The sequence below is a fragment of the Podarcis tiliguerta genome, assembly GCF_965153285.1.
Source record: "Podarcis tiliguerta genome assembly, chromosome: 12".
Lineage (NCBI taxonomy): Eukaryota > Metazoa > Chordata > Lepidosauria > Squamata > Lacertidae > Podarcis > Podarcis tiliguerta.
The window spans coordinates 55,689,148-55,702,798 of record NC_139545.1 but is presented as its reverse complement, the minus strand read 5'-3'; the positions used below and the strand labels follow the sequence as shown (position 1 = coordinate 55,702,798).

At 48.7% G+C, this 13,651-nt stretch overlaps 1 protein-coding gene across 5 annotated transcripts in view; it reads right to left on the bottom strand.

Moving 5' to 3' along the window:
- Positions 1–13,651, bottom strand: part of NBEAL2 (neurobeachin like 2) — a 209,981-nt gene that overhangs the window by 16,061 nt on the left and 180,269 nt on the right. For all 5 annotated transcript variants that reach the window (XM_083405874.1, XM_083405875.1, XM_083405877.1 and 2 more), the window contains 8 exons: positions 13,239–13,372; positions 11,702–11,809; positions 11,434–11,529; positions 10,636–10,760; positions 7,677–7,817; positions 5,791–5,921; positions 4,115–4,224; positions 2,299–2,416 (listed from right to left, as the gene is read on the bottom strand). In XM_083405874.1, coding sequence (XP_083262000.1) covers positions 2,299–2,416; positions 4,115–4,224; positions 5,791–5,921; positions 7,677–7,817; positions 10,636–10,760; positions 11,434–11,529; positions 11,702–11,809; positions 13,239–13,372 — 963 coding nt within the window. The remainder of the gene's footprint in view (positions 1–2,298; positions 2,417–4,114; positions 4,225–5,790; positions 5,922–7,676; positions 7,818–10,635; positions 10,761–11,433; positions 11,530–11,701; positions 11,810–13,238; positions 13,373–13,651) is intronic.

Sequence of the window (13,651 nt, the reverse complement as noted above, 5' to 3'; positions counted from 1 at the left end):
AAATGTTTAATAGTTACAAAAAGAAAAAGAATAAAAAAGAAAAGAAAAAACAATAAAAATTTAACAGACAATACATGAAAAAGAAAAAACAATACCACAGAACAACAAGAAAAAACTAAAACATTTAAAAACACGTCCAAATTTCATTTCTTTATCTTTCATATGCTTGTTTCCTCGACTTCCTCGCGCCTCCCTTTTTTTGTATTCTAGTTCAAATTGGCTGATTCAACAAATCCGTTCCCTCTTTCTCAATTTTTGTTCTATAATTTACCCTAACACAGTTTAACTTTTCCACTTTGACGCATTAACAATTAATTTTTATATAATTCTTAATAACACTTCTGCTAAAACCGTGTAACTTCATTCCAATATTCCCCTGAAATGAATTTTGGGTGCCATGAGGGACATACAAAGTGCGGTGTAAATCAGGACTGGGGGAGCTGTGGCCTGCAAGATGCAGCAGTTAGGGACTCCACTCCACGTTGGAGTAGGGTTTGCTCCTCAGCCTTTTTCTCCTCCCGAAGATATCCCACAAGGCAGCGGAGGTTTAGGGTAAGAGTTTTCCTTCTCCTAGATGGGCTCCCTTCCTAGGTAGACGAGCCCTTTATGCCCCTCACTTTCCTCTGCAGCCCATGCAAAAATGCTTTCTTGAATAAATAATAATAATAATTGTTACATTGTGGGTGAACATATCAGCTCTTGTTTATTCACAAGCCAGAACAGAACTGAACTGAAGGGTTCAGACAGCCTGCTTATATAGAGCTCCACTACAACGCAACAGTAGCAACTTTCTGTACTTAGCCAATCACTGAACGTCACTTTCAATCCCCTATTTGCATATGTGGACCCTGAGTGAAAACTGTCTACAGTATCCGCCTGCTGGCCCAGGTTGTCCCAGTGTACATAACAACAACAACAATAATAATTTTATTATTTATACCCTGCCCACCTGGCTGGGTTTTCCCAGCCACTCTGGGCAGCTTCCAACAGAACACTAAAAAGAAAATAAAACTTCAAACATTAAAAACTTCCCTAAACAGGGCTGCCTTCAGATGTCTTCTAAAAGTCAGATAGTTGTTTATTTCCTTGACATCTAGTGGAAGGGTGTTCCACAGGGCGGGTGCCACTACCAAGAAGGCCCTCTGCCTGGTTCCCTGTAACCTCACTTCTCTCAGTGAGGGAACCTCCAGAAGGCCCTCGGAGCTGGACCTCAGTGTCCGGGCAGAACGATGGAGGTGGAGACGCTCCTTCAGGTCTACTGGGCCGAGGCCGTTTAGGGCTATCAAGGTCAGCACCAACACTTTGAACTGTGCTCGGAAACGTACTGGGAGCCATTGTAGGTCTTTCAGGACCGGTGTTGTGTGGTCTTGGCGGCTGCCCCCAGTCACCAGTCTAGCTGCCGCATTCTGGATTAGTTGTAGTTTCTGAGTCACCTTCAAAGGTAGCCCCACGTAGAGCGCATTGACCATTGGACCCACGCTTGGTCTCATCAACTCCATCTGCCAGAGCCTGTTTTTGCATTTAGGTAAAATTCCCAACTCACTGAGGGTTTGAGCCCCATTGGCTCCCCTCACCTGGTTTAGCCAGCCAGTCGAAGCCGTTTCCTGGGATTGTGGCTGCTGTTGCATGCAGACAGCTTCTAGGAGCCCCAGGTGAGACAGACTACCTTCGAAGGAGCATGACGTGTGCCCCACCTGAGGTACTACCCCGATACGTACACACAGAATCACAGAGTTAGAAAATACCCCAGAGTTCTTCTAGCCCAACCTGACGCAATAGATTGAAATAAAATCAAAATACTTTATTATCACTTGTCTACAGTGAGATTACACGAGCACCCCCCACTCAGCTCTCTTAGTCTTAATTCCCCTCGTTTACTGACGCACACCCACCAAACCCCAAAGTCAGTTGCCCTGTTATCTTTTCCTTCAGCAGCCTAACAGCCCACGGATAGAAGCTGTTCTTTACCCTGTTGGTGCAACTAAAACGGCTTCTATATCTTCTGCCCAAGGGCAGGAGATCAAGAAAGTGCCGGCCAGGGTGTGAATCATCCCTGGGAATTTTCCTCACTCTCCTGAGGCAACGTTCTTCCGCTATTTCATCCAGCGGATTCACAGGACAGCCCATAATATCTTGTGCTGTATTCACCACCCTCTGTAGGCACTTCCTATCAGGTGATGTCAAACCAGTGTCCCACACCGTGATGCAGTATGAAAGGATACCTTCTATTGTGGACCGGCAGAAGGAGATCATCAAATGTGCAGATCATTAAAAAGGTGCAACAAGGTCCCACCTTACCTTCATACGTGCAGTAATAGAAGACATTCAGCGCTTCCACAGCAGCTGGGCCCCGCTGTTTGTACCCAAAGATCAAGTCAATCCACTCGTGGAGATGGGCAGACACGTACTCCGACTCCTGACACAAGGGGATGATGATGAGATCGAAGCACAGCACAGGCCAGTTTGCATGCCACCCAACCATTAAAAAAAAAACACCACCGCTTTTCCTGGAGCGCAATCTGCTCAGAGACAAATACCGGCGAACTTGGAAGCCGAACGCCTTCCAAACAAATCGGCTCCCGAACGATCGAAACACGGAAGTGAGCGTTCCGGTTTTCGAATGATTTTTGGAAGCCGAACATCCAGCACGGCTTCTGATTGGCTGCTGTGGGACGCTCCTGCAGCCAATCGGAAGCCGCGCTTTGGTTTTCGAACGGTCCCGGGAGTCGAACGGACTCCTGGAACGCATTCTGTTTGAAAACCAAGGTACCATTGTAACTGAAATGCAGAGACACGGCAAGTAAACATTTCCCACCCAAAATGACACCTGAATTTTTGGATTTTTATTGATATTGATGCTGCATTTTATGTTGTATTTTATGCTGTTTTTAAGTTGCGTTTTAATCAATGTTTTATATTTGCTGTTAGCTGCCCTGAGTCCGTTTTTAAACCGGGAAGGGCAGGGTATAAATAAAAAATTATTTATTATTATTATTTTCATTTAAATTTTCTGCATCTTTTTTGTTTGTTTTGCAAAGCCCAATGCAGGTAGACCCACTTCACGAGGGAAAAAGCAGGGCCTCGCCCCCACAAGTCAGGTCATTTTACTGATCAGTTTCAGCGGATTTTTAAATTTTAAAATGCATTTACATATCACTAAGAGGTCGAGGTGTCCTTTGTGTGAGACTGAAAAGAAGGAATTTAATAAAAGTGCGTTGCTCACTGTTTGGAAAAGGGCATGTTGCGTAATTTATTTCCCTAACTACAGCCAGAATGAAATGGCCTCAGAAAAAAAGGTACAGAACAGCCCTCGACTTTTAGCACCTTGCCCTCAGCAATTAAAGCATTTGGGCTTAGTTAAAACTAAAGGAAAAGGAGGGTATTATTATTATTTATAATAATGGATGTGGGTGGCGCTGTGGGTTAAACCACAGAGCCTAGGACTTGCTGATCAGAAGGTCGGCGGTTCGAATCCCCGCGACGGGGTGAGCTCCCGTTGCTCGGTCCCTGCTCCTGCCAACCTAGCAGTTTGAAAGCACGTCAAAGTGCAAGTAGATAAATAGGTACCGCTCCGGCGGGAAGGTAAACGGCGTTTCAGTGTGCTGCTCTGGTTTGCCAGAAGCGGCTCAGTCATGCTGGCCACATGACCTGGAAGCTGTACGCCGGCTCCCTCGGCCAATAAACCGAGATGAGCGCCGCAACCCCAGACTCGGTCACGATTGGACCTAATGGTCAGGGTTCCCTTTACCTTTTTATTATTATTTATACCAATAAAATCTTTCTCTCTCTCCATTGCCCTGCCTGCCTGTGCAATGTGGCGCATTCCTCCTCTTACCAGAAGAAGAAGAAGAAGAAGAAGAAGAAGAAGAGGAGTTTAGATTTGATACCCTGCTTTATCACTACCCGAAGGAGTCTCAAAGCGGCTAACATTCTCCTTTCCCTTCCTCCCCCACAGCAAACACTCTGTGAGGTGAGTGGGGCTGAGAGACTTCAGAGAAGTGTGACTGGCCCAAGGTCACCCAGCAGCTGCATGTGGAGGAGCAGGGAAGCGAACCCGGTTCCCCAGATTACGAGACTACCGCTCTTAACCACTACACCACACTGGCTCTCTTACCAGGGCTTTACGGTGCTTGTGGATGAAATCTTCTGGGGATTTGGCCCATCTGGGAAGGACGACGTCTCCCACTTTCTCATTCGACATCTGCAGAGAGCCTAGATCAAAGCCTACAGGGAGGGAAAATGGGGGAGAATGCAGCAGGCAGCCAAAACCAGCTATCTCTCCCCCCCCCAAAACCCCCCACCTTAGCTCCCCTTTTGCAAACCACACTTCCGATTTCCTGAGTCAAGGACCAGCAACTTACACATGGCATGATCAACCTATGGGACTCCACAGTTCAAGATCAACCTCTGGGCACCACAGTTCAAGAAGGACACTGACAAACTGGAACGAGTCCAGAGGAGGGCAACCCAAATGGTCAAAGGCCTGGAAACGATGCCTTATGAGGAACGGCTAAGGGAGCTGGGCATGTTTAGCCTGGAGAAGAGGAGGTGAAGGGGTGATATGATAGCCATGTTCAAATATATAAAAGGATGTCACATAGAGGAGGGAGAAAGGTTGTTTTCTGCTGCTCCAGAGAAGCGGACACGGAGCAATGGATCCAAACTACAAGAAAGAAGATTCCACCTAAACATTAGGAAGAACTTCCTGACAGTAAGAGCTGTTTGACAGTGGAATTTGCTGCCAAGGAGTGTGGTGGAGTCTCCTTCTTTGGAGGTCTTTAAGCAGAGGCTTGACAACCATATGTCAGGAGTGCTCTGATGGTGTTTCCTGCTTGGCAGGGGGTTGGGCTTGATGGCCCTTGTGGTCTCTTCCAACTCTATGATTCTATGACTCGTTACTATAAAGTTACGCATCTTACTGGCGGTCCCTGAAGTCTCCCCTTGATCTCTGTTTAACCCACTTAAAGGTGAATATCTAGGCCAGATTTGCAGACCAAGGCAGGGATGGACGGTTTTGAAGCATCCTCACCAGCTTTGGGGCAAGGAGTATCCTTCTCTCTTCCCTTCGGCAAACTCTGAAAAGACCTCATTTTGCAGCTTTCCCAGCCAGATCCCAATGTTAAACTGAGGATAAGAGACGCCTGACCCGGCCCTGACTGGCTATTACAGGGACTGAACTTGGAATCTTCCAACTCCATGTTTGGATACAAGGCCTCTCCAAATACTTGGCCGCAAGAAAATGATGACTTACTGTATTTTTCGCTCTATAGGACGCACTTTTTCCCCTCCAAAAATGAAGGGGAAATGTGTGTGCGTCCTATGGGGCGAATGCAGGCTTTCGCTGAAGCCTGGAGAGCGAGAGGGGTTGGTGCGGAAGCTATCCGCAAGCCTTGGGAGCCCGGCAGGAGTTCCCGCTGGGCTCCCAAGGCTTGCAGACAGCAGCCTGCAGCCTGAAACCCGGGGAGCGCCCCCCAGGCTTTGGGCAGCTCTCCGCAAGCCTTGGGAGCCCGGCGCGACTTCCCGCCGGGCTCCCAAGGCTTGCGGAAAGCAGCCTGTTCTGGGGGCTGGGGTCAGGGGAAGCCTGGGGGGGAAATATTTTTTTTCTTTATCCCCCCCCCCCAAAAAAAAACCTAGGTGCGCCCTATGGGCCGGTGCGCCCTATAGGGCGAAAAATACAGTATTTCCTGTAGGTGAACTCCTCTGCGGAATCTGCCTGGTCCTTGTCAGCCAGCAGAACCGGCAGCCCAGATGGCCTAGGAATCTGAACCAGCCCAGGAAAGGAACGCTTACTGTTTTGGTTCTCCAGGAAGTCCGTAAAGTAGAAGAATTCCGGGATCAGCTCCTTCACGTCCACGGGGTTTTCCATGCGCGCTTGCCAGGCGGCGGGGACGGAGTGAAACTGGCGGTCGGAGCAGTCAAACCTGCCGGCGTAAGAGTGAGAGGAGACTCAACCGCAAGGCTGTAGCGTTGGAATTTGTCCGACCCTCTCCGCTAAAGCCGTCCCAAGTCGGCAGCCACCACTGCCTTGTCAAAATGGGCAGAGAGGCACATTCCTGGTTCCTACGCAGTAATGCCCAAAGCGTGAGTTTGCATTTCCTAGTGCAGAAAATTACTGAACTGATGTGTAGAGATCTTAATTCTACTTAATTCAAGAGAGCTCTGGAAGCCTCTCTGTGTGAAAGAAAGAACCAGAAGCTTCATGGTGTTTGGGTTATACCTTCAGAGAAGCTGAGTACAGTGGTACCTCGGATTAAGAACTTAATTCATTCTGGAGGTCTGTTCTTAACCTGAAACTGTTCTTAAACTGAGGTACCACTTGAGCTAATGGGGCCTCCCGCTGCTGCCGCGCCACCAGCGCACAATTTCTGTTCTCATCCTGAAGCAAAGTTCTTAACCCGATGTACTATTTCTGGGTTAGCGGAGTCTGTAACCTGAAGCATCTGTAACCTGAAGCGTCTGTAACCCAAGGTACCACTGTAAAGGTAATGGTAAAGGGACCCCTGACCATTAGGTCCAGTCGTGGCTGACTCTGAGGTTGTGGCGCTCATCTCGCTTTACTGGCCGAGGGAGCCGGCGTACAGCTTCCGGGTCATGTGGCCAGCATGACTAAGCCGCTTCTGGCGAACCAGAGCAGCGCACGGAAACGCCGTTTACCTTCCTGCTGGAGTGCTACCTATTTATCTACTTGCACTTTGATGTGCTTTCGAACTGCTAGGTGGGCAGGAGCAGGGACCGAGCAACGGGAGCTCACCCTGTCACAGGGATTCGAACCGCCGACCTTCTGATTGGCAAGTCCTAGGCTCTGTGGTTTAGGCCACAGCGCCACCCGTGTCCTTAGGTACCACTGCACAGCTGCCTTAAACTGCTTCTGTTATCTTTCAGTCAAGGTCATGCTGATTATAAAAGTAAGGCGAGAAGTTTTCGCTTTTCCTTCTGGTGTGGTGTTCTGTACATAGCATGCATAGTGCTAAGGTTTAGACTTATTATAAGTTATTGCAAGTTTAAGTTAAGTCTGCTGCAACTGAATTTCTTATGGACAGGGCCAACTCTAAATGTATTGGATTTGTGACCGTTATCCTCATTTGCCTTCAGTAGCAGTAAAGCTCTGCTGGATGAAATAGCCTCTGGTCTATTTCGGGGGAATCCTGCAATGTGTTTAAGTTTTTACTCTGCTAACCATACGTCAACCTCTCCATTCTTAAGGAAATCTGCCCTGAGTGCTCACTGGAAGGACAGATCCTGAAGCTGAGTCTTCAATACTTTGGCCACCTCATGAGAAGAGAAGACTCCCTGGAAAAGACCCTGATGCTGGGAAAGATGGAGGGGACAAGGAGAAGGGGGCGACAGAGGACGAGATGGTTGGACAGTGTTCTCAAAGCTACCAGCATGAGTTTGACCAAACTGCGGGAGGCAGTGGAAGACAGGAGTGCCTGGCGTGCTCTGGTCCAGGGAGTCACGAAGAGTCGGACACGACTAAACAACAACAACAACAACAACCATACGTCGGAGTTCTGCTGTGGATCAATATTGAGTAGAATTCCATGACACTAAGTGCCCATATGACGAGAAGGGAAATGAGCAAATGGCAAGGAAGGCCTCGCCCATCATGTCTGTGTTTACTGGAGGAGCAGAGAGGGAGAAGCCTTCTTTTCCGCGGCCGTCTTGCTCTCACTCACCTCCCGCTTTGCAACTGGATATGCAGAGTAGTGAAAGGCTCCGTGCGAATCAGGTAGTGCATAACGCCGGCCGCGTTGGAGTAGTGGGTGCCGTAGTGGAACTTGTCAATCATGCCGGTGGGATCCTCAAAGCTCTCGTACCTGCGGGCGGAATGGCAAAGCCGGAAAGAGCAGAACTCAAGTCTGTGCAGTGACTCCCAGATGGCAGACAGAACAACAACAACAACAATTTATTATTTGTACCCCGCCCATCTGGCTGGGTTTCCCCAGCCACTCTGGGCGGCTTCCACAAAGACCAAAAATACACTAAAATGTCACACATTAAAAACTTCCCTGAACAGGGCTGCCTTAAGATGTCTTCTGAATGTCAAGTAGTTGTTAATCGCTTTGACATCTGATGGGAGAGCATTCCACAGGGAGGGTGCCACCACCGAGAAGGCCCTCTGCCTGGTTCCCTGTAGCTTTGCTTCTCGCAGGGAGGGAACCGCTAGAAGGCCCCCGGCGCTGGACCTCAGTGTCCGGGCAGAACGATGGAGGTGGAGACGCTCCTTCAGGTCTACTGGGCCGAGGCCGTTTAGGGCTTTAAAGGTCAGCACCAACACTTTGAATTGTGCTCGGAAACGTACTGGGAGCCAATGTAGGCCACTCCCAGTCACCAGTCTAGCTGCCGCATTCTGGATTAGTTGTAGTTTCCGGGTCACCTTCAAAGGTAGCCCCACGTAGGGCGCATTGCAGTAGTCCAAGAGGGAGATAACTAGGGCATGCACCACTCTGGCGAGACAGTCTGCGGGCAGGTAGGGTCTCAGCCTGCGTACCAGATGGAGTTGGCAGACAGCTGCCCTGCATACAGAATTGGCCTGTGCCTCCATGGACAGCTGTGAGTCCAAAATGATTCCCAGGCTGCGCACCTGGTCCTTCAGAGGCACAGTTAGCCCATTCAGGACCAGCAACAACAACTGTATACTGCCATTCATCCAAAGGTCATGGGACGGTTCACATCGTAAAGGTACAACACAGGAACACAAAATGCAAAACAGAAGGAAAGCAAGGCAATAACTCCCCAGTCACAAACACACCGAGAAGCATTTTCGCCAATGGTGGTTCCGAAATGCCACATGCGATTTAGCACAATTCGGTCACTGCTTTTCTGCTTTGAGAAATTCCCCTTTCCTAGTCCCCTTTCCAAAACAGTATAACCCCAGTCCTGAAAGATCTACATTGGCTCCCAGTACGTTTCTGAGCACAATGCAAAGTGTTGGTGCTGACATTTAAAGCCCTAAACGGCCTCGGTCCAGTATATCTGAAGGAGCGTCTCCACGCCCATCGTTCTGCCCAGACACTGAGGTCCAGCTCCGAGGGCCTTCTGGCAGTTCCCTCACTGCAAGAAGCCAAGTTACAGGGAACCAGGCAGAGGGCCTTCTCAGTGGTGGTACCCGCTGTGTGGAACGCCCTCCCATCAGAGGTCAAGGAAATAAACACCTATCTGACTTTCAGAAGACATCTGAAGGCAGCTCTGTTTAGGGAAGTTTTTAATGTTTGATCTTTTACCGTGTTTTTAATGTTCTGTTGGGAGCTGCCCAGAGTGGCTGGGGAAACCCAGCCACGTGGGTGGGATATTACTACTACTACTATTGCTGCTGCTGCTACAGTGGAACCTTGGTTTTCAAACGCCTTGGTACTCAAACAACTTGGAATCCAAACACTGCAAACCCAGAAGTAAGTGTTCTGGTTTGCAAACTTTTTTCAGAAGTCAAATGTGCTCCATTTTGATGCCACACTTCCGTTTTGAGTCTTATGCTTCCGTTTTGCGTGCCACCCATGCTCCATTTTGAGCATTACGCTGAGGTCTGCCTGTTTTTGCTATTTATTTTGCCTTTTTTTTGTTTTTGCGGCTCTTTCTGTTTTGTTTCTGTGACTGTGTGGAACCCAGTTCAGCTACTGATGGATTGTGTGACTGCAGTGCATTGTTTATTGCTTTCATTTTAAGGATCCATGGTCTCATTAAGATAGTAAAAGTCATGTTAAATTGATGTTTTAGGGGTTGTTTTTAAATGTCTGGAACGGATTAATCCGTTTTGCATTGCTTTCTTTGGGAAAGCACGCCTTGGTTTTGGAACGCTTTGGTTTTGGAACGGACTTCCAGAACGGATTAAGTTTGAGAACCAAAGTACCACTGTATTATTATTATCTTGAATGTTGAGATGAAAGTGTTAGGATATTTCCGTTCCACCTTAAAAGGGAGCAGGATGTTTGTGTCACAGCCTGCGTATTTTCCTGTTTCACAGGAAAGTTTATGTTGTGTCTTTGCTTTCGTTTCTCTCTCTCTCTGCCGGAGACTCTGAAGCAGGCAGTCATGTTTTTCTTTGTTCTGACCAATGCAGAAATAAACTTGTAAATAATGCTCTCCTGGGTGCATCTTCCGCTATGCATTATCAGCTGATAGAGCGTGCATCGGTTCTGGAATGTGGCAAGCTATTTCTAGAGCTCTTGTCGCTAATTGCTGTTACTGCGTGTCTACGGGAGATCAATGGACGTCCGGAGACGATGTGGAGTCGAGATGGACTTTGTCTCCCTGGCAGTATCCCAACAGAAAGCACTTTCTATATGGACCATAGTGAGGGGGAAAGAGTTAAAGCATCCCTCTTTCCCCCCAGCTGCGATCCTGCCCCTCCTGCAATTTGCTGGGGTTGGCAGAGTTGGGAGAGTGTACAAACTGATGCAAAGGTAGTGCTATTAGGGAAGGGAAAGGCTAAAGAGACCGTCGGGAGGAGAGGCGGACTGCAGAGAAGCAAAAGCCTAGAGCGGTCTCTTGCCCTCTAAGTGGCTTTGGACTACAACTCCCATGTTGTCTCAAGGGAAAGAGGTCTCCGGCCTTTCCTCCCACCGAGATGCTTCCTGCCTTCCCAGCCGCGTCCGTCCCCGGAAGGCTGCAACGCCGACGAGAAAACTCTGTACTCACTTCTCTTTGACATCCTTGGCGTGCCTCTCATTGGCGACTCCGATGGGCTTGGAGAGATCCCGGAACACAGCCGGGTTGTTGAGATCCAGCGTCTCCGAGACGTAATCCTGCAGGATCCACGGGAACTTGAGGGGAGGAGAGAAAGGAGAGCCTCTGGTTTTGCCTGCTTGCGGGATCCATAGCTGTCAACTTACAGATTTGAAAAGAAGGGGCCAGCAGCCTCGAAAATAAGGGATCAGCAGCCAAAATAAGGGATTTTCTGCCCACAGGTATGTTCAACTTCTGAGCCCCTCCAGGCCAAAGGCAGAAAGCCCAGCCAGCAGCTAAACGAAGCCTCAAGCGGTGGTTCCCACAGCGCAGCAACCCGGCAAAGGGGATGCAGCAAGGAAAACCACTGTCACCTCTCCGCTGGGAAGCGCTGAGCAAAGGCTAGTCCCCAGGCAATGCGGCCGATTTGATCAGCACAAGGCATGCAAGCTCCACCCCCCAGTCGTTCTTAGACTCCTTATTGGGTGAGCAACGCAGCTAAGCAACACAGTTGGAGCCTCCCTCCTCCCTGGCCGGCAGGGAGGGAGGGAGAGGAGCTGCTTCCTTTGAAACCTGGGAAATTTAAGGGACGTCATCAATAAGGGACAGCAGCGGGACATGGCGCTAGGATAAGGGACTGTCCCGCCAAATAAGGGACGCTTGACAGCTATGGCGGGATCCAGCGTTTGCAGGGAGGGTGGGAGAAGGAGAGGAAACTGTCTTAAGCAACACCTGAGGCTCAAGGGAGAAGGTTCGCCCTGGGATGCTTACCACGGGATACTGGGAGAGGTCGTTGTAGGTGCGGCCTGCGATGGTGTTGAGCTGCATGAGGTATTCAAAGTTGGAGATTTCCCTGTTAACCCATTTCTGGAAAAGGAGGGTGAAAATAAAACAGTGGATTTGGTAAGGATCTGGCAAAACAGACGGAATGGTAAATTCTTTTTTTAAAGAAAATTAATTTATTTGTTTGGTTTTTCAAATTGAAGTTTTACAATTGCAAATCCGACATACATCATAAAAACAATGTTAAATTAAGCACCTGAGTCAAGCCCGAGGCTTTCAGCAAGTCCTGCGGCGAGCGGCTGGCAAAATAGATCTGATTCGGAGGTCGGAGGCCCAGGATGGAAGAGTAAACCTTGTTCCTGACCTGGGAGAGAGAGGGAAGAAAAACCAGGAGGACGTTATGATCAGATGCCGAACCAGTCACTGACTTTCCCTATATGGAAATGGCGGAAATAACCGGCAGAATCCGAGACCAGGGAGAAGAGTCGATGGAGGAAGATTGGAAAAAATTTAAAGTATATTTATAGAAATATTGTAAAATTAATGAATGTTAGATGAATATTGGAATGAAGTTATATGGTTTTAGCAGTAGGGTTATTAAGAATTATATGAACAGTAAGTGTTAATGTGTTAAATTGGGAAACTGAAAGTTAAATTATGTTATGATAAATTATAGACTAAATTGAAGAAGAGGGAAAGGATTTGTTGAACCAGATAATTTGAACCAAAATACAAAAAAGGGAGGTGCGAGGAAGTCGAGGAAATAAGCTAATGAAAGATCTGGATACAAAAATTTGGATTTGTGTTTTTGTATTTTTTTTCTTATGTTGTATTGTATTTTTTCTTTTCTTTATTTTTCTGTTGTTGATGTATTGTTTGTTGAATTTGTCTATTGTTTTTCTTTTACTGTTTTTCTTTTATAAGTATAAAATATCTAATATTTTTTTATTTTTTTTAAAAAAAGACTTTCCCAGAAGGGCGCTGAGTGTGCAGAAGCTGTGCATTTGCAAATGAATTACTGTATTTTTCACCCTATAGGATGCACTTTTTCCCCTCCAAAAATGAAGGGGAAATGTGTGTGTGTCCTATGGGGCGAATGCAGGCTTTCGCTGAAGCCTGGAGAGTGAGAGGGGTCGGTTCGCACTGAGCAGCTTTCCGCAAGCCTTGGGAGCCCGGCGGGAGTTCCCACGGGCTCCCAAGGCTTGCGGATAGCAGCCTGTTCTGGGGGCTGGGGTCAGGGGAAGCTCAGGCTTCCCCCGCCCCAGCCCTGTACCTGGGGGGGGGGGGAAATAATTTTCCTTTATTATTCCCCCCCCCCCAAAAAAACTAGCTGCGCCCTATGGGCCGGTGCGCCCTATATGGCGAAAAATACGGTAATATGTGCTCCACTAGGATGCGGGTGGCGCTGTGGGTTAAACCACAGAGCCTAGGACTTGCCGATCAGAAGGTCGGCGGTTCGAATCCCCACGAAGGCTTGAGCTCCCATTGCTCGGTCCCTGCTCCTGCCAACCTAGCAGTTCAAAAGCACGTCAAAGCGGAAGTAGATAAATAGGTACCACTCCGGCGGGAAGGTAAACGGCGTTTCAGTGCGCTTGCTCTGGTTTGCCAGAAGCGGCTTAGTCATGCTGGCCACATGACCCGGAAGCTGTACGCCGGCTCCCTCGGCCAATAAAGCGAGATGAGCGGCAAAACCCCAGAGTCGGTCACGACTGGACCTAATGGTCAGGGGTCCCTTTACCTTTACCACTAGCAGATCAAAAGATGAGGAGGAAGAGGTACCCGTCTGCCATTACCTTTTTCTTGAAGTTGAGGAAGTAGTTTGCCTGGTCGATGAAGAAGAACTCCAGGGCGGACCTGCGGAGGTTGTAGCGTCGGAGGTGCAGTTCCCGGAGTTGAGACAGGGGGCGCTTGAAGTCGTAGCCGATTCCTGGGTGGGAGGAGCACAGCGCTTAATCTCTCAAGTGTGGAGAGCCAAAAACAATGCTCATCTGTTGCCTTGGACTGGTGGGATGCAGAGGAACGGTGGGAGGAACCAGCGGGGGAACCCGCAAGGGATTCTGGTCATGCCTCCTGTGGTCTCCCAGGACCAGAAGAGGTATGAAGAGGGAGAAGTAGAGGCAGACACATTGGCATAGTCTCAGATTGCTTTGCAAGGACCCTGGAAGGTAGGAGACTTAGGCAGCTGCGGGAAGGCAGCAACCTTCAG